This window comes from Rhinoderma darwinii, chromosome 1 (assembly GCF_050947455.1).
Source record: "Rhinoderma darwinii isolate aRhiDar2 chromosome 1, aRhiDar2.hap1, whole genome shotgun sequence".
NCBI classification, from domain to species: domain Eukaryota; kingdom Metazoa; phylum Chordata; class Amphibia; order Anura; family Rhinodermatidae; genus Rhinoderma; species Rhinoderma darwinii.
The window spans coordinates 442,992,421-443,012,513 of NC_134687.1; the positions used below are offsets into that span (position 1 = coordinate 442,992,421).

A 20,093-nucleotide genomic window follows, 5' to 3' on the forward strand; every position below is an offset into this window, starting at 1 on the left:
ACAATAGTGGGACTCATCGCTGATGAGGATAGACCTCCATTCCAGCCTCGATTGCCATCTTGCTGTGCACCATGATCGCCTTTGAGATTGGTGGCGTGTGGTCAATGGGGCACCTTGTAGCTGGACTTTTGGCTTGTAGCCCAATGTCGTGCAAACACCTTCGAAGCTTTGTGTCGACACTGGTTTCTGCCCTAGGCTTGGGATGTGACCTCCAATTTCATTCACAGTACCTAATTGATCACTACGCACCATTCTTCCAATCAGATGATCCGTCCATGCAGAGATTCGCTTCCGGGTACCTCTTGTGGTCACTCCCGTTCATTGTTGTTCTCCCAACCTAGAGGACACGAAACATTGAACAGTGCAGACATCTCGGCTTAGTGGAGGGGAAATCTGCCGAAGTGATAAATCAAGGTCTCTCAGTTTAAGGATTCTGTCCCTCTCAGTTTGCGACAAGTGGTGATAACTGGCACATCAACGATCAGGAGGCATCGCACAATCATCCCACACCACTTGATCCGATTTTTGAGGTTTCATGTGGCTAAAAAAACAACAACTTTACTTTTTATCTGGCTTTTATGCCTCCCACATGCCACAGATTGGAGCTGTTACACCTGCTACTTCCTCGATTTGGATAACCTTACGGCTTGCCCTTCTTGCTGTTGCACTTTCAACACTGAGGAATATCTATCTGGAACACTGCAGCCAAAAAAACTTGCGGTTGGTGCATGGCTTCAAGGGAGCGACCTTTTCCCCAGCTGACACCCAGGACGAACACCCAGGAACATCGATCGCGTTGTTCTTGGCTGTTTAACCCCTCAAAAGCATCTGAGGTGTTATAAATAGGGGGCGGCCCTCTCCTAATCGGCTTGCTGTCAGTGAATAACTTGGGACTTGAGAAAAAGTGTAAAAAAAAAAAAAAGTTTGAAAACAATAAAAGTTTCAAGTAAAAAAATAAAACAATCGCCATTTTTCTCTTATCAAGTCCTTTATTATTGAAAAATAATAAACCATATGTATTTGGTATCGCCGTGACCTGATTTATCAAAATATTATATTATTTATTTTACGCGTAAAAAAAAAAAAAACGTAAAAAACTTTATCAGTGTGTGTTTTTTGGTCACTTTGCCCTGCAAATATTGGAATAAAATGTGATCAAAAAGTCGCACGTATCCAAAAATGGTACCTATAAAAACTATAGCTCGTCTCGCAAAAAACAAGCCCTCATACAGCTCCGTCGACAAAAAAGTTATGATTCTGACAACTTGGCGACAGAAAAAATACATTCTTTTTACAAAAGTAAATTTTATGGTGCAATAAGTTGTAAAACATAAAAAAGTGCTATAAATTAGGTATCGTCGGAATCGTACTGACCCGCAGAATAAAGTTATCTAATTTATAACGCGTGGTGAACGCTGTATAAAAAAAACTATGCCAGAATTGCGTTTTTTTGTTTACCTGGCCTCCCAAATAATAGGATAAAAGGCGATCAAAAAGTCGCATGTACCCCAAAATGGTACCAATAACTACAGTTCGCCCCGCAAAAAAAAGCCCTCATACCACCAAGTCTATGAAAAAAATAAAATTAGTTAAAGCTCTAATAATTCAGGAAATAAAAAAAAATATGCAGTGGTGCTGGCCCGAGGGGAAAATTTCTTCTGTTTCAAGAGGCGATTTATCAAGGACCTAAAATTAGGGAACCAGGAAGGGGAGGGCCCAAACATATCTGCTGGAAGCGAGGGTGCTCGTATTATACCAGGACAACACTTCGCACCTTTGCAGTTTGGGGAATTTTGCTGGGGAGTATGGACCAAAAGGGGGATAAGAAAGGACGCCATATATCAGTGCGACACTGGCCTGTGCAGAAAGGATTGCTTCACAGCGTAACACACATCTATGGATCATTTTATTGTTTTTTTTTACCCCATTATTATGCCACCTGACTATGCCCCTGATGTACTCTGCCCAGCTTAAATGTACCCCCACGTTATAAATGGAAACACCAGCAATAATCAAACAAATCTACTACCAAGCAAAATCCGCTCTCCAAAAGCCAAGTGGCGCTCCCTCCGCTCTGAACCACCCATTGTGCCCAAACAGCAGTATCCTTCCACATATATGGCATCGTCATACCCGGGAGAACCCTTTTAACAATTTTTGGGGTGTGTGTCTCCAGTGGCATAAACTGGGCATGACATTTCCCACTGAATTGGCATATCTATGGAAAAATATAAAATTTTTAATTTGCACCATCTGCAGTGCAATAATTTATGGAAAAGACCTGTGGGGTGAAAATGCTCACTACACCCCTTAATAAATGCCTTGAGGGGTGTAGTTTCCATAATGGGGTCACTTCTCAGGGGTTTCTTTTTAGTTCACATCTGAGCTTCTGTAGTTGTGAACCAATACTTTGTAAATCGCCAAGTTACGCCTCAATTTTACATGGAATGCTTTCACTCCTGAGCCTGGTCGAATGTCCAGGCAAAAGATTAGTGCCCCATGTAGGGTGTTTCTAAAACCGGGAAACACTGCATAATAGAGAGCTGTCTTGTTGTGGTGGCACAAGCTGGGCACCACATGTTGGCATATCTATGGAAAAAAAATCCCATTTTCACTCTGCAACATCGAGTGCACACTAATTTCTACAAAACACCTGCAGGGTTAAAATGCTTACTACACCCCTAGGTAAATGCACTGAGGGGTGTAGTTTCCAAAATTGGGTCACTTCTGGGGGGTTTCCACTGTTTTGGGCTGAGGCGCCCAGAAACCAATCCAGCAACATCTGCACTCCAAATGGCACTCCTTCCCTTCTGAGCCCTGCCTTGTGCCCAAACAGCAGTTTATGACCACATATGGGTAATTGCCGTACTCGGGAGAAGTTGCTTTACAAATGTTGGGTTCTTTTTTTCATTTGTTGAGAAAATCAAAAATTTGGCGCTAAAGCCAAGTCTTATTGAAGAAAAAGGATTGGTTTTTATTTTCACTGCCCAATTCTAAGAAATTCTAGGAAACATCTGTGGGGTCAAAATGCTTACTACACCCCTAGATGAATTCCTCAAGAGGTGTAGTTTCCTAAATGGAGTAACTTTTTGGGTGTTTTCATTGTTTTGTCCCCTCAGGGGATCTGCAAATGTGACATGGCCTCCGCAAACCATTCCTGCTAAATGTGATCTCCAAAAGCCAAATAGCGCTCTTTCCCTTCTAAGCCCTGCCGTGTGTCCAAACAGCGGGTTATTACCACATGTGGGTATTGTTTTACTCGTGAGAAATTGCTTTACAAATTTGACGTTGCTTTTTCTCCTTCAGTCCTTGTGGAAATGAGAAAAAAAAGAAAAAGCTAAACCTACATTTTCTATGAACAATATGTAGATTTTAATTTTCACGGCCTACATCCAATAATTTCTGTAAAAAAACCTTTGCGGTCTTAGATAATTTCCTTGGTGTGTGGTTTCCCAAATGGGGTCACTTTTGGGGGATTTTCACTGTTTTGGCACTGCAAGAGCCCTTCAAACCTGACATGGTGCCTAAAATATATTCTAATAAAAATAAGGCCCCAAAATCCTCTAGGTGCTCCTTTGCTTCTGAGGCCGGTGCTTCATTCCAGTAGCACGCTACGGCCACATGTGGGATATTTACAAAAAATGCAGAACCTGGGAAATGAATATTGAGTTGCATTTCTCTGGTAAAACCTTCTGTGTTATAAAAAAAAAAAATTGTATTAAAAATTTATTTCTGCAAAAAAATATTAAATTTGTACATTTCACCTCTACTTTGTTTTAATTCCTGTGAAATGTATAAAAGGTTAAGACATTTTCTAAATTCTGTTTTGAATACTTTGAGGGATGAAGTTGAGACTTTGTGGGTTTTTAATATATAAGGCCCTCAAAGCAACTTCACATCTGAACTGGCCCCTGTAAAAATAGCCTTTTGAAATTTTCTTGAAAATGTGAGAAATTGCTGCTAAAATTCAAAGCCTTGTAACGTTCTAGAAAAATAAGATGTTCAAAAAAACGATGCCAATCTAAAGTAGACATATGGGGGGATGTTAATTAGCAACAATTTTGTGTGGTATTACTGCCTGTCTTACAAGCAGATACATTTAAAATTGAGAAAAATGCGAATTTTTCGCTAAATTTTGGTGTTTTTCACAATTAAATACTGAACATACCGAGCAAATTTTGTCAGTAACTTAAAGTCCAATGTGTCACGAGAAAATCTCAGAATCGCTTTGATAGGTAAAAGCATTCCGGAGTTATTACCACAAAGTGAAACCTGTCAGATTTGAAAAATGAGACTCTGTCAGGAAGGTCAAAAGTGGCCAAAGAGGGAAGGGGTTAAGGGGCTAATAATGAACAAATTGTATTTATTTTTAACTTTTTTACAGGGGGGAGGAGGGCATCGACAAGTAGTATCCGCTACCCACATAGTACTATTAAGGCATGGTGCTCGAAGGGGTTACACAGTATGTTCAGTTATGTCAGACTCATTTGCAGCAGGTACGTACAATTCAGCAGTGTAATCTCCAGACACAAAAATTATCAGCAAAATATGTCATACAGATGGGTTCAGTGACTTCTACATAACCGTTATGTTAGCACGCTAGCTTTCTAATGCAGCTATCAAATGTCTATATTGCTAGTATGTTCCCCTGTCAACTGTAAGTTCATTTACTGTTAAGTTGAAACGTATAGGATGAACAACGAAGATTCTGATCACATCTGCATCGTGTTTTCCACTGATATTAGAAGACACAATGCTGTGCCTGATTAGTCGCATGGATCCAAACGGCACTAGACCGCCTCACATGACGATGATTTGCGCTATTTTTGCCGTCTTGACGGCAGAGGCGGTAAATGGCAGTGAACATAGCCGAAGAAAACGGTTATAGCAATAAATACAGGATCGCTTCTCTTTTTCAAGCCCAAAACCATCTCTTAATCATAGCTGTGGAGACGTGGAAATTTCCTTCTGCATCTTTGATTTTGGACAGACTCCGTGCTTGCATGACAAAAGGTCAAGTCAGACATTTGTAAAATAAAAACCTCCCCTGTTAGAAAGTGCAGGGCTTAGCGAATGAAATATTTTTACAGAAGTCCAAGCGGTTCACGAAATTGCTCAGTGCAGCGTCTGAAGGCATCATGTCCCATGGGAAAGGGCAGAAAGAAACCCTGAGGTTACCAAAGTACAAGTTCCCAGGTAACAGAAATCTGTAAGCTATTGTAGTAGTGTCAACCCAACATAAAGGATACATGATAGAATCCAAGTGCATCAAGCAACTTGCATTACATTATTTATAGAAAACGATGCAAACATTAAAAGCCTTTAATACAATAGACTATCCAGATCCTCAGCCATCCTAGATAAAAAGAAGATGAGGCAGCACTACCAAATATTTGGATAGAGATCCTTTTATTCCACGTGTGTGCAACGTTTCAGCTCAGTGTGAGCCTTTCTCAAGCATAACAGTGTGACACGCAAAGCACATATATATGCAGTACAAAATTACAAAACCAATTACATACATAGAATACAATCGTGAAAAGATGATACAACAAGTATACATAATATTGTGTCAGTAGGATCCCTAATGGATATAGCAATACATACATAGGTAAATATATGTGCTTAGTGTAAATAACATATTACTATAATAAGGCCAATCAATCAGATGGGCTACATGTGTATAATGACATGTGAACAATGTCAAAGACAGGTGTTTATTATAAAATTGAAATTAAAAACATCTTACCCTCGCTGGATCGGCTAATGGCGTTTTACACTCTCTACTACGCAGGTCTAGGAATTACGTTACATCCTATCACCTGTTGATGTGAGTCATAGCACAGCGCGCCGATTCGCGCATGCGCATGGCCCACTCGTAGCGATAATCGCCATTTTGAAAGAGGACCGTTCACCCTTTCATGTTGCATATAGATGGCGACAGATACTCTCAATTTGGGATATGAGTCAGAGCATATCGTCAGTCCGCGCATGCGCGAAACTCACTGATACTCAACGCCATTTTGGAAGGGGGCAATTCTACCTTATACGTTACAAGTCCATCTTATCCTCTCATAACTCTGCAAGTGTATGTATACAAACATAGTTGGCCATACAAATAACAATATACAGTGTATAGAGCACCCCTGTGACTAGGAGTACCCTATAAGCAAATACATTGTCACTATGACAATATATGATAAATAGTAAATCCCTGTATTCTCTATCAAATATAGAAACCGAGAATTAAATTAAGATAATGGAATAAATATGATTCATAATACATAGATGTAAAGCCACTTCATCCCCAAAGAGATGATACTAATTTAGAGGCAGATCATGGACAAATATAACATATAAATTTTTAAGGGAATAAGATGCATTTAGTAGAACATGAGAGCAGTGTGTATATATATATATATATATATATATATATATATATATATATATATATATCTATATCTATATCTTCAGCCGATCCTGGAGGCAAAACTTGAGTAATATCTGAAAAAAAGGAGAAGAAATATATTAAGGCCTCATTCACACGACAGGGTCCGAGTGTTCTGCCGGGAAAATCGGCCGTTTTTCCCGGCAGGTTTGCATCCATTCAGATTCCGTTCCGGGCTGTGTTGCCGTTTTTACCGGCCGATTTGGACCTGATTTGCATCAGTTTTTTTCCCTGTCCGTTTTAAAATCGGATGATTTTATATGGACATATATGGACAGTGTAGTCACTGACTTCTCCTGGAGAGGAATTCCCTGCCACAGGTCGGGAATTCCGCTTCAGAAGTGAGTGACGTCACTGTGTCCATATATGGACAGTGTAGTCACTCACTTCTCCTGTAGCGGCATCCCCGGCCATAGAGTCGGGGATTCAGCTGCAGAAGTGAGTGACTTAGCTGTGTCCATGTATGGACAGTGTAGTCACTCACTTCTCCTGTAGCGGAATCCCCAGCCGGGGATTGGGGATTCAGACTCCTTCAGGGAGCAAAAAAAAGACCCTCCTCCTCCTCACATGCACTCTGCACTGTGAGGAGGAGGAGAGAGAGCGCGAGCGACGATAGACCCGGCCATCACTCGGGACACATTCCGGTGATGGCCGTGTATTACCCGGCCCCATAGACTTCTGTGGGAGCCGGGCGGCCGGGTACTCGGCCGAAAATAGGGCATGCCCCATTTTTTGACGGGCGGTTTTCCCGGTCCGTCAAAAAAATCGGTCAAGTGAATAGCCCCATTAGGGGTCTATTGTTCCTAATGCAGCCGGGTGCCGGCCGATTTATGAACGGCCGGCACCCGGCCGGGAAACCCTGTCGTGTGAATTCCGCCTAAGTGTTTTTCAAAATATTGTATTGCATTAATGAGTATATTTTATATATTATTGATATTTTGGTTTAGACATACCATCAATATTTTGAAAAACACTTAATATATTTCTTCTCCTTTTTTTCCAGATATTACTCTCAAGTTTTGCCTCCAGGATCGGCTGAAGATATATATATATATATACACACACCAAAGGGGAGAGAATAGACATAGACCGCACATCCACTGTATACGATGATCAATTGCGGCTAGGCAAAATATTTAAATATGAACGAGAGGTTCTTTGTAACATTTTGATCAAATTGTATGCAAGCCCACTTGCCACTTCACGGCGACCTCTAAAAATGGGTCCCTACTCTAGCGGTTGCAGCACCGCATGGCGGCTACCGCCACCGCAGCACCGCTCCTGCAGAGGGAGCAACCCAGGGGCCCAAAAGCACCCATGCCTTCAGAACGTGCCAAGCCTCCTTGGCTCTGGGCCACGTCCCCCCACAAGTGCAGCACTACAGCAACAGACACCACCACACAGCACCACAACATGTGAACAGATGGAATGAGCTCAACTTGCCATGCGCCCCCAGTGGCCAACTGAGAGTACAGGCAAGAGCAGGAACACTTAGGAGGTAATTCCTAAATAAAAATACCCAGCTGATTTTAATTCCAGAATTACCTCATTAGTGTTCCTGCTCTTGCTTGTGCTCTGTCGGCCACTGGGGGCGCATGGCAAGGTGAGCTCATTCCATCTGTTCACATGTTGTGGTGCTGTGTGGTGGTGTCTGTTGCTGTAGTGCTGCACTTGTGGGGGGACGTGGCCCAGAGCCAAGGAGGCTTGGCACGGTCTGAAGGCATGGGTGCTTTTGGGCCCCTGGGTTGCTCCCTCTGCAGGAGCGGTGCTGCGGTGGCGGTAGCCGCCATGCGGTGCTGCAACCGCTAGAGTAGGGACCCACTTTAAAGAGGTCGACGTGAAGTGGCAAGTGGGCTTATACAGTTTGATCAAAATGTTTACAAAGAACCTCATGTTCATGTTTCTAAATTATGCCTAGCAGCTCAGATCAACGTATATACTGTGGATTGTGCGGTCCATGTCTAGTTTCTCACAATCCTGATTATATATATATATACACACACACACACACACACACACACACACACACACACACACACACACACACACACACACACACTGCTCTTATGTTCTACTAAATGCATCTTATTCCCAAAAATTTTATATGTTATATTTGTCCATAATCTGCCTCTAAATTAGTATCATCCCTTTGGGGATGAAGTGGCTTTACATCTATGTATTATGAATCATATTTATTCCATTATCTTAATTTAATTCTCGGTTTCTATATTTGATAGAGAATACAGGGATTTACTATTTATCATATATTGTCATAGTGACAATGTATTTGCTTATAGGGTACTCCTAGTCACAGGGGTGCTCTATACACTGTATATTGTTATTTGTATGGTCAACTATGTTTGTATACATACACTTGCAGAGTTATGAGAGGATAAGATGGACTTGTAACGTATAAGGTAGAATTGCCCCCTTCCAAAATGGCGTTGAGTATCAGTGAGTTTCGCGCATGCGCGGACTGACGATATGCTCTGACTCATATCCCAAATTGAGAGTATCTGTCGCCATCTATATGCAACATGAAAGGGTGAACGGTCCTCTTTCAAAATGGCGATTATCGCTACGAGTGGGCCATGCGCAAATTGGCGCGCTGTGCTATGACTCACATCAACAGGTGATAGGATGTAACGTAATTCCTAGACCTGCGTAGTAGAGAGTGTAAAACGCCATCAGCCGATCCAGCGAGGGTAAGATGATTTTAATTTCAATTTTATAATAAACACCTGTCTTTGACATTGTTCACATGTCATTATACACATGTAGCCCATCTGATTGATTGGCCTTATTATAGTAATATGTTATTTACACTAAGCACATATATTTACCTATGTATGTATTGCTATATCCATTAGGGATCCTACTGACAATATTATGTATACTTGTTGTATCATCTTTTCACGATTTTATTCTATGTATGTAATTGGTTTTGTAATTTTGTACTGCATATATATGTGCTTTGCGTGTCACACTGTTATGCTTGAGAAAGGCTCACACTGAGCTGAAACGTTGCACACACGTGGAATAAAAGGATCTCTATCCAAATATTTGGTAGTGCTGCCTCATCTTCTTTTTGTCCTGATTGAGTGGTCACTCTTGGACTGTGACCTAGGAGGCGTGCACCCGCTTTAGAGAAATTATCCTGTGCTGCTGATTTGCATCCATCTACAGCATCCTAGATAGGTGACATCATCCTGATGTTTTTTTCCCAAGCGCCACTTCGGAGCCTCACACACACGAGCGTGTTCGGTCCATTTGTCGGCCACATTTCCCGGACCAAACACACTGCAGGGAGCCGTGCTTCTATTGTCATAGTTATCTATGACGCTAGGTCTCCCTGCCTCTCCGCAGAACTACTGTTTTCAGTACGGGACATGATTACAGTACGGGACAGTTGTCCCACTGCGAGGCAGTGACACCTAGTGTCAGATAACTATGACACTAGGAGCCTGGCTCCCTGCAGTGTGTTCCGTCTGGGAAACACGGCCGACATACGGACTGTATATCACGGACCAAACGCGCTCGTGTGTGGGAGGCCTTACTGCTGATTAAACATTTGCAGTAAAGTTATGGGTCAACACCGGTTTTCTTCCAGCTTTTCCTACCAACCACGGTTGCTGGTGGGAAAACTGGCAATAAGGTAAATGTTAACTTTGTATTGGTGGAGGTTTTATACAGAGGGACTCCTACAGAACTCAGGGAAGGAGTTCATAAACTTTACTACCAAAACTGAAAAACACCTTTTGGAACATTTTTCTAATGCCTCAATGCATTTAAAATAAAAAATTACACCACTTTGCACATAGTTTAAGTTAGAAATTTATATAGGTACCGTAGAGCTACAAATTGTAATGTCTCTATGGTCACAGACTACAAACAAACCCTGTGTAGCTCGATACTGTAGTCATAATTTTTTACCATCGGTCCCTTACTCCTTGCTAACCTACTAGATGTAGGTTAGCAAAATAGTTGCAAAGGTGAAACTAGTCTAATCGAGTATATTTTCATTAGGTAGAGCTTTTTGAGCTCCATTTTCTGCCCTATATTGCGATTATAATCATATTTTATCCAGTTGCAGATCGCTCAGACTATAAACTTCCGGGCAGTCCGCACCTACCTCTGCAAGGACGTTACAGAATGTCCTGCAGAGATAGCATGTTTGCTGCTCCCAGTTTGTATCAAGGAGCTAAATGTCACTGTCTCTAGATCGCGGTATCACCTGGACACCAACAAGCGTGGTCTCCTGGCATGTGAACACTGACAGCGACCACAGAAAAAGGTTGTCATAACAAACATGTCCCTCATCGGCGCTTGCGCGCCAACTGTAAAGAACACAGTGATACAGCGGTCTCTAGACAGCTGATATCATGGAGATTGGCCCTGAGACCAAGTAGCTTGTAAAAAGGGAGATGTGCTGCCGACATCATGGAAATGATGGACCAGCACTCATTTTCACGACCCATGCTGGGCCGCGTAAAAGGACCTTTAGCATTTACCAGTCTAGAAATACAAAAATTATTTTGCATCCAGCATTGTCTGCTTTCACACTTGCTTATTGACGTTACTATATGAGGACATTGACAATCTGTTCTATTTACAGGAAAGTATCAGTGGAAACACACAGTCACGTTCGAACAACTCATGTATTGACCTAACCTTGAAACAATTTGTTCACTTGTCTGTATACATACACACACACTCAATAACCAAGGTATTCTCTTTAGGAGCGTCTGTAAAGGGATTTAGAAAAATGCATGTAGAACACATTACAGTTATAATGGTGCTGAGCAGCGACGGAGCGGTAACAGACCTTGCAATTAACGGTTGTGGTTTTCCTTTGGGTTTGTTAAATTAACAAGGTCTAAAGTGGCATTGACTTATGTACCAAAGACATTAGCCACTATTGCTAGTCACTTAAATTACAAATTCAATAAAATGGTCAATAAAAAAAGGATGTTACAAGTTTTTTCTTTCTTTGTCTTTTGTATGCTTTACAGCTGAGAGCGCATAGCAACATCACAATAAATCTTCTTTGTCTGCTGTAATATTATAAAAGAATTCTTATTTATGTAATTAACTAATTACATCCATATATGCAGCAATGTCTGCAAAAAGTAAAAGATATAACTAGAGTTGTCATTTTACTCCTTTTTTTGTAAATTGTGAAATTTTACTTTCTGTAAGGAGTTATCCGGGTCGCTAAAATTAAGTAATGGCTGCAAATGACCTTCGATAAAGAAAAAAAACAGTACTCACCTATCCTTTCCCCCGTGATTGTTTACATGCAGGCAGTATGTGACCACTGCAGACAGAGGGCTCAGTGGCCATGACTACTTGTCACCGCTGACCCCTCAGATTGTTCCCTTGGGAGATTATGCAGCCAAATCATCAACCAGAGGCATAGCTAGGTTCTCCAGCACCCGGGGCAAAGCTTGAAATTGGCGCCCCCCCCCCAACAGCTCCTTCCCCTTCGACATGTTTGCTTTCTCTACCAATCAATGAGGTCATTTTTTTCAAAAATGTTTTAATGTAACCCGAGCAGAAGACCATTTCTAAATTTTACATGCTTATATAGTTCTATAAAAGGTAGTTTAACATAATAAGTTAAGAAAATAAATTAGAGGCAACACACAGCCCCCCTGTAGATAGCGCCACACACAGACCCTCTTGTATATAACGCCACACAGCTCCCTTGTAGATCGCTCCACACACAGCCCCCCCTTGTAGATAGTGCCACACACACCCTCTCCCCCCCTTGTACTTCGTGCCACACAACCCGCCCTTGTACTTTGTGCCACACAACCCCATCCCCCCTGAACTTAATGCCACTGAACCCCCCTCCCCGTAGTACTTAGTGCCACTGAACAGCCCTCCCGGTGTACTTCGTGCCACACTGCCACCAGAGTGGAGATTGGTAGACTCCCCTCCCTTCCTCAGAGTTTGGCCCGTTGCACATTCCCCACCTGCCCCCCCTAGCTACACCCCTGCATCAACTATGTTGAAATGCCCAATCCTTTCCCCTGCTGTCTATTGACTGTCATGTGTCAAAAATATTTTAATATCTTTATATGTGTGGACCTAAATTGCTTCAAATGGATGGACAGTTGTCACTGGAGCTCAAAGAAGTGCTGAAGCAACAGCCTACAGGGGGGGATGGCTATTCTATTCTAAGTCGTTTGGTTTATGGCTTTGCATTTCAGCTGTTACAAAGGCAAAGTGAGAAAACGTGATGACGTATTTCTTATGGCTAAAGATATGTACTAAAGAGGAGATTGGGATTCGGGATATTACCCAATTTAGAATGTTTATGTTTGCAAGTATGAGGTTACCACCTACTCTCATTTTCCTATGAATAAAAATGGATCCGCCCCCTAGGGCAGAGACGGTTTGAACACGGACGCTGCGTGTCATGGTCTCTTTCCGGCCGGCCTCTCTCAGATCCACCATTGAGAGAGCATTTATTAATTTGAAACTCAGACAAATGCAGATAATGTCCAACGTTAATGGACAATGTAAATTTCTGCAGTGACACATGCTACCCCTATAAAACTAAAGATTAGACAATCTCATTGAAATTGGTGCCTTCAGCCAGCCATCATTTAATGTGTCTGGGCAAGCGTTATGTGAAGTCCTAGTGAAAAACAGATATGCTGTATAATAATACTGTGTCAAATTAAAAAACACAGATCTACTAGGTCTTTGCTGGAAGGAAAAAAAATAGCACAAAGAAAACAAGCTCGTCATTCATATAATGTGGTCTAAGTAGCCTATGCGAAACCCTTCCGTAACAAAATGTGCAGTAACAAATAAGACTATGCAAGCAGGACAGAAATAGAATACTAGTAAACAAGGTGTTTGATGGAATAAATGCCAAACTACTTGCTGTGCTCGCATGCACTGAATAACAGAGAATGCTGAATGATAATTCTAAAAAGAGTTTTGCTACAGGGATTTCACACAACTAAAACAAAGCCAACAATAAGCTCTAAACAGGTAAAAATCGCAAACAGTAGAGCGTAAGACAGTGTGTAAGAGAGTATGTGCTTACCAGAAACTGTGGCCTTCCTAACGCAGTCAACTTTATTGCAGAAAATCCATCTTCAGAACTTCCACCTGTAGTAAGAAAAAATAAAATAAAAAATAGAACATAAAAAGGCTCAAGGATATTAAGATGTTTAAATAACTCCTCAGAATAATTCACAACACTTAAAAGAACAACAGAATAATAGAAAGAAATTGCTCGCTAAAAATAAGGAAACTATTTAGGTTTCCTTCACACACACCGGGCTTTTATTTGGCTTGTAAAAAAAGCTAATGAATTTCACACGTTTTTTTGTTTTATGGTTTTTTTTATGCAGGCCATTTTTAATATGCCTATTTTTCAGCCATCTTTCAAGTCCTATAGGGGAGCTTATGGGAAAACCCCTGAAAAAATTGGCATGGACCCAAAAAATAAAAAAAGGAAAAGAAAAATGGCCCAAATGGAAAAAAAACCCCAATTGTTTTATTGGCTTTCAGCAAACATCTGTAATATTATGTTAATTAGCTAAAACACTTACTATCCTCCCCTACCTAGACCAAGTAATAATAAAAAAATAAAATAAAATAAAAAAAAAGCTTAAAAACATCCATATCTTCTAGTTACGGAAGGAGGTTTTTTTTACAAGGTCATAACATGATTCTTTATCTCTCCAGAAGACCAGCAAACTAGATTCAAGCCTTGTTCATGAATGGACTGCCTGAGTTGAGCCTTTTGTTAAGGTTAAAAAAAAACAAAAAACAATGTAAGCGTTAATTGCTTAAAAAAAATAAAAAAATATAGCAACATAATGTATCCAAACTCCATGCAGAGATGTTATTTAGCTGCGCACTGTGCAGTCTCATTTCAGCAGGAAAACGCATGGCAGAACAAATACATACCAGCAGGAATTCAAGATCAAGCAAGCCTGTCCATTCAGCCACAGAGTGTACCATATTACAAAGAAATATTACATAAATTACACGCACTCATTGTAAAGTGACTAGGAAGAGTCTCAGATAGACGGCACCCCTTTGGAACATATGAGTATCTTCAAAAACCTTATTATATTCCAGGTCACTGAAAGTTCTAAAACAGCAAACTTTACATACTTTTCTGCTGTATGAAAATGATGTGATTTAAATAATTTTCACAAGTTTATCTTTTAGGCCTCCACTTCACAACAAATATTTTCTTTGAGAAAAAAAAAAAATGTAAATAGAAATCCGTCCGAAGTTACATTTTTACACTTACACACACACACACACACACACACACACACACACACACACACACACACACACACACACACTTGGACTTCGGTGTCCATACTTCCTTTAGTATTGCGATTTCGATACTTTGTCAACAGTAATGAAAAAAAAAAAAAAAGTTCTTCCATTTTCTGATGTGAGGCGCGTGGTGTGATGAGGAATTTAACCTCCACGTGCTTCACATTAATAGTCATTACCCCCATCATGTTTCTCAGTCATAATGGGTTAATGTGTAAGGTACATGATGGGGTTATTTACTATTAATGTGAGTCACATGGAGGTTAAATTCATCGCACCTCGTGCCCCACAATAAGTGATAGAAAGCAGTTTTTATTTTATTTTTTTACAGCGTACACATCAAAGCAGGATGCAAAAAAATTGTTGCGCAGATTACGGCCGCGCCAATACTGAATGTGTATGCTTTATGTATTGAGACTTATTTTAATGTTTATTGTAAAAAAGGTGGGTGTGTGTGTGTGTGTGTGTGTGTGTGTGTGTGTGTGTGTTTCTTAAATTGAACATTACTTTATGTTTTTACTTTATTTTTAAACTTGAATGTACTGGAATATAGCAGATATATGCCAGTACATTAGCCTGTGTACTGATAGAGCATATTTAGGTATGTCCTAACAACTGCCTGTGTACTAACAACTGGAAATATGGTCAGACAGCCCTGGGGTCCTTCAATGGACCCTGGGCTGTCTGCCCATATATGGTATGTCCCTCAATCGCGTCACAGGAATTCCCTGTGACGCGATCCAAGGGGCATCCCCCCCCCCATCTAATTTTCCCCTGAATGCTGCAGTCAGCTTTGATCACAGCATTCAGGAGAATAGCGGCGGAGATGAGAGGTGTCTCTGATCACCGCCAGCGGGGCTGCGGCTGTGTAATACAGTCATTGCTCTGCTCCTGACAGTAAGTGCGCGCGCGGTCAGAATGAAGAGATGCGGCCGGCGCTGCACTAGTGAGCGGCGGCGCAAGCACTGAAGACAGAACATGAGGGTGTTTTGCAGTGCGCCCGGCATGTTCTGTTTTCCGTGCCGCCGCTCATTAGTGCAGCGCCGGCCGCATCGCATCATCCTGACCCCGCGCACTTGTTATCAGTACTCCGGAGCGGGGCAATGGCTATCACACAGACGCAGTCCCGCTCTCATACATTCATATGTTACTATACTGAGCTGTGCGGATGCACAGCAAGTATCAAACCGTTTGGGGATGCAGAGTATCGAAACAGTATCGAAGTTTCGATGCATCCCTAATATACACACACACACACGTGTGTGTGTGTATGTATGTATGTGTGTATATACATACACACACACACATACTATAACACATATACGTATACACACACACATACATGTATACATTCCCTGCACACAACCATAGCGTTAAAGCAACCCTCCAGTCTCCCCTTACTAGGGCTCACTTGATGTTCTTTTTCTTAATGGTAGTTTAGTAGTCTGTACTTTATTTTACAGACAAGGCAGCATGATTATAGTCTCTCCATACACTGACTTCCTGGTGAGCATGTGGCAGACTTGTGTTTATATACAGCAGCCAATTAGGAGAGGCAGGAAGGGTGTCTCAGACTACCCCAGACTCTGTAGGCACTGTAGATAAACTGTAGTCACAGATCCCAATTCTGCCTTAATGGAGCTAGATAAAAAACAGCCAATGAGCAAGGAAAAAAAAAAAAATAGTAGGCAATCACCACTTGCATCTAATTTTTATGCTCACTACTGGAGAGTTATTTTAATCATAAAATCTGGCTTTGCCACTAGGGGAAGCTTGCTGAAGATGGATTTAAACAGCGATCAAATAACGTAATAATAAAGTGTCTTCAGAGTGAAAAAGAGCACATAATTGCATAGTTAGTACGGTTGAAAAAAGACATTATGTCCATCAAGTTCAACCAATTGTGTTAGCACTGTCTATAGTTCCTGATTAGGATACTGCTAAGGTATCCAAGGTAGGTGGTGCTCAGTATTAACCCCTTAAGGACACAGCCTTGTTTTGGCCTTAAAGAGGCTCTGTCACCACATTATGTACAAGATAGGGTACTTCTAATATGATCGGCACTGTAATGTAGATTACAAGTGTCTTTTATTTAGAAAAACGATAATTTTTGACGGATTAACAGACCTATTTTAGCTTTATGCTAATGAGTTTCAGGACACTGCAGTAACGTTAGCGTTTGTGTATGTGGCTGCACATAGCGATATAGCTATATGGCTATGTGCTGTGTAAATGAATGGAGTGAAGTGTATGACGACCACTTGGCCAAAAAGTAAAACACGGCCAGTAGTCCATTAAGAAACTCATTCGCATAAAGCTAAAATAGGTCATAACTCCGTCAAAAATTATAGTTTTTCTAAATAAAAAACACTGCTGTAATCTACATTACAGCGCCGATCACATCATGTACAATATAGGCCACTTATAATGTGGTGAAAGAGCCTCTAAGGCTCAGAGCCCATTTTTGAAATCTGACATATTTCAGTTTATGTGGTAATAACTTCGGAATGCTTAAACCTATCCAAGCAATTCTGAGAATATTTTCTCGTGAGACATTGGGCTTTATGTTAGTGGTAAAATTTGGTCGATATATTCAGTGTTTATTTGTGGAAAATGTTTCTGAAATTAAATGAATCTGCTTGTAAAACAGATGGTTATACCACCCAAAATAGTTACTAGTTCACATTTCCCATATGTCTACTTTAGATTGGCATTGATTTTTGAACATTCTTATTGAAGTGGCTTTGAGGGGCCTATGTATTAGAAACCCCCATAAAACACCCCATTTTAAAAACTAGACCCCTCAAAGTATTCAAAACAGCATTTAGAAAGTTTTTTTTAACCCTTTAGGCATTTCACAGGAATTAAAGCAAAGTGGAGGTGAATTTTGGAAATTTCATTTTTCTTGCTAAATTTCAATGTTATTCCTTTTTTTTTTGTAACACAAAAGTTTTTACCAGAGAAACACTACTAAATATGTATTGTCCAGATTATGCAGTTTTTAGAAATGTCCAACAGGTGGCTCTAGTGTGCTAATGGACTGAAACACAAGCCCAAGAAGCAAAGAAGCATCTAGTGCATTTTGGGGCCTCTTTTTTTATTAGAATATATTTTAGGCAGCATGCCAGGTTTGGAGAGGTGTTGAGGTGCCAAAACAGTAGGAATCCTCCAAAAGTGACCCCATTTTGGAAACTACACCCCTCAAGGAATTTATGGTGTTTGTTACCATTTTGACCACAGTTTTTTCACAGCACGTATTTGAATTGGGCTGTGAAATAAAACATTGAATTTTTTCCAATAATATGTAGTTTTGGCTCAAAATTTCTTATTTTCACAAGAAATAAAATACACCAATTTGTCCTGAGTGCGGCAATATCCCATTTGTGTTGATAAACTGCCGTTTGGGCCCATGGGAGGCCTCAGAAGGGAAGGAGCGCGGTTTGTTCTTTGGAGTCCAGATTTTGCTGGATTGGTTTTCGGGTGCAATGTTGCATTTGCTAAGCCCCAGAGGTATCAAAGCAATGGAAACCCCCAAGAAGCACCCCCATTTTAAAATCTACACCCCTTAAGGCATTCATCTAGAGGTGTAGCGAGCATTTGGAGCTCACAGGTATTGTCTGAAAAGTAATGCACAAGAGATGGTGCAGTGTGAGATTTGCAATTTTCTATACATATATGCCATTTCAGTGTCCAATATATTGTGCCCAGCATGCGCCACCGGAGATATACACCCTATAAAATTGTAATGTGGGTTCTCCTGGGTACGGCAATACCCTCAATGTGGCTGTTAGCTGCCTGGGCACACAGCAGTGCTCAGAAGGGAAAGATGAGGGGGGATAAGCTGTGCGGAGTGCATCAGGGTAAGTAAAACTGGGGTAGATTAAAAATCAAGGGATGTATGATAAATTTTAAAACACTTTCATACAGAGCCCTGGTTTTTCGGGACACGAGTCACATTGATATATTGTGTCCTTCCTTATCCCCCTCTTATAGCAGACTTTGCACCTCTTGACTTTTTCCCTTCTTGCCAGTTTGGGGAACTTCTCCTGGAAAGTGTTGCCCTGGTACGATGTGTGGGCCCGCTTCCAGACGTACTGGGTGCCCCCCCTTCTTGGTCCCTAAAGATTAGGTTCTTGATAAATTCCAGGAAAGTTCCCGTCTGGCCTGTACGTCGACGCAGCACGTACGCATTGTACAATGCCATCTGTATGATGTGCCCGGCCAGCTTCTTATACCACACCGCATGGCGCTGTAGGGCTTCAGGACTTGATCTGACAATCCACCCCTCCCATGTACTGTTAGTCCAGGATGCAGTCTGGTTTGGGGGTCTCTGTAGTGGTACCTCGTACAGGTACATGGGTACTGGTATGGGCATGTATTGTCGTCAATACAAGGTTATCTCTCTTGTCCTTGTACTTGACACACAATATGTTGCTGCTAGATTGTGCCCTGCTCTCACCCCTTCTGAGCGTTTGCCCTGCAGAGTCTTAGGGAGGCCTCTTAGATTTCTTCTAGCAGTGCCGCATGCCGCAGTTCTTCTGGAAGCGAGGCAGTTGAAGAGTGGGACGCTGGTATAAACATTATCCAGGTAGAGGTGGTAACCCTGGTCCAGCAGTGGGTGCACCAAATCCCACACAATTTTTACATTAACACCCAGTAAAGGGGGGGTGGGTGGGAGGATTCTGGGGGCTGAATACAGGTGTCCATCCCTTCATATATCCTAAATTTGTACGTATACTCTGATTCACTCTCGCACAGCTTATACATATTCACGCCATACCTTGCCCTCTTACTCGGCAGGTACTAGCGGAATTGAAGCCTCCCTAAAAAATCTACCAAGACTCATCAATAGAAAAACACTTCTCGGGGGTGTATGCTTGGGCAAACCGGGCACTGAAATGGTCTAATAGGTGTCTCAGTTTAAACAAACGGCCAAAACGGGCGTTATCTCGGGGTGAGCACTGCTTATTATCAGTATAATGTAAGAAGTGAAGTATTGCCTCTTTTTTTTAGGTTCCAGTTCAGTTCGGAGGTTGCTTTGAGGGACCCATATATTAGACACTCCGATGAAACACCCCATTTTAGAAACTAGACCCCTCAAAGTATTCACAACAGCATTTAGAAAGTTTATTAACCCTTTAGGTGTTTCACAGGAATTTAGAGCAAAGTAGAGGTGAAATTTACATTCATTTATTTTTTGTCAGAAAATGCTTTTTATTCAATTTTTTTCTGTAAAACAAAAGGTTTTACCAGAGAAACGCAACTCAATACTTATTGCCCAAAATCTTCAGTTTCGAGAAATATCCCACATGTGGCCCTAGCG

General features: G+C 41.3%; 1 protein-coding gene across 1 annotated transcript in view; it reads right to left on the bottom strand.

The window, feature by feature from the left end:
- Window positions 1-20,093, bottom strand: part of PRODH (proline dehydrogenase 1) — a 134,827-nt gene that overhangs the window by 58,338 nt on the left and 56,396 nt on the right. Inside the window, exon 5 of the mRNA XM_075831055.1 lies at window positions 13,512-13,576. Within this exon, the coding sequence (XP_075687170.1) occupies window positions 13,512-13,576 (65 nt within the window). The remainder of the gene's footprint in view (window positions 1-13,511; window positions 13,577-20,093) is intronic.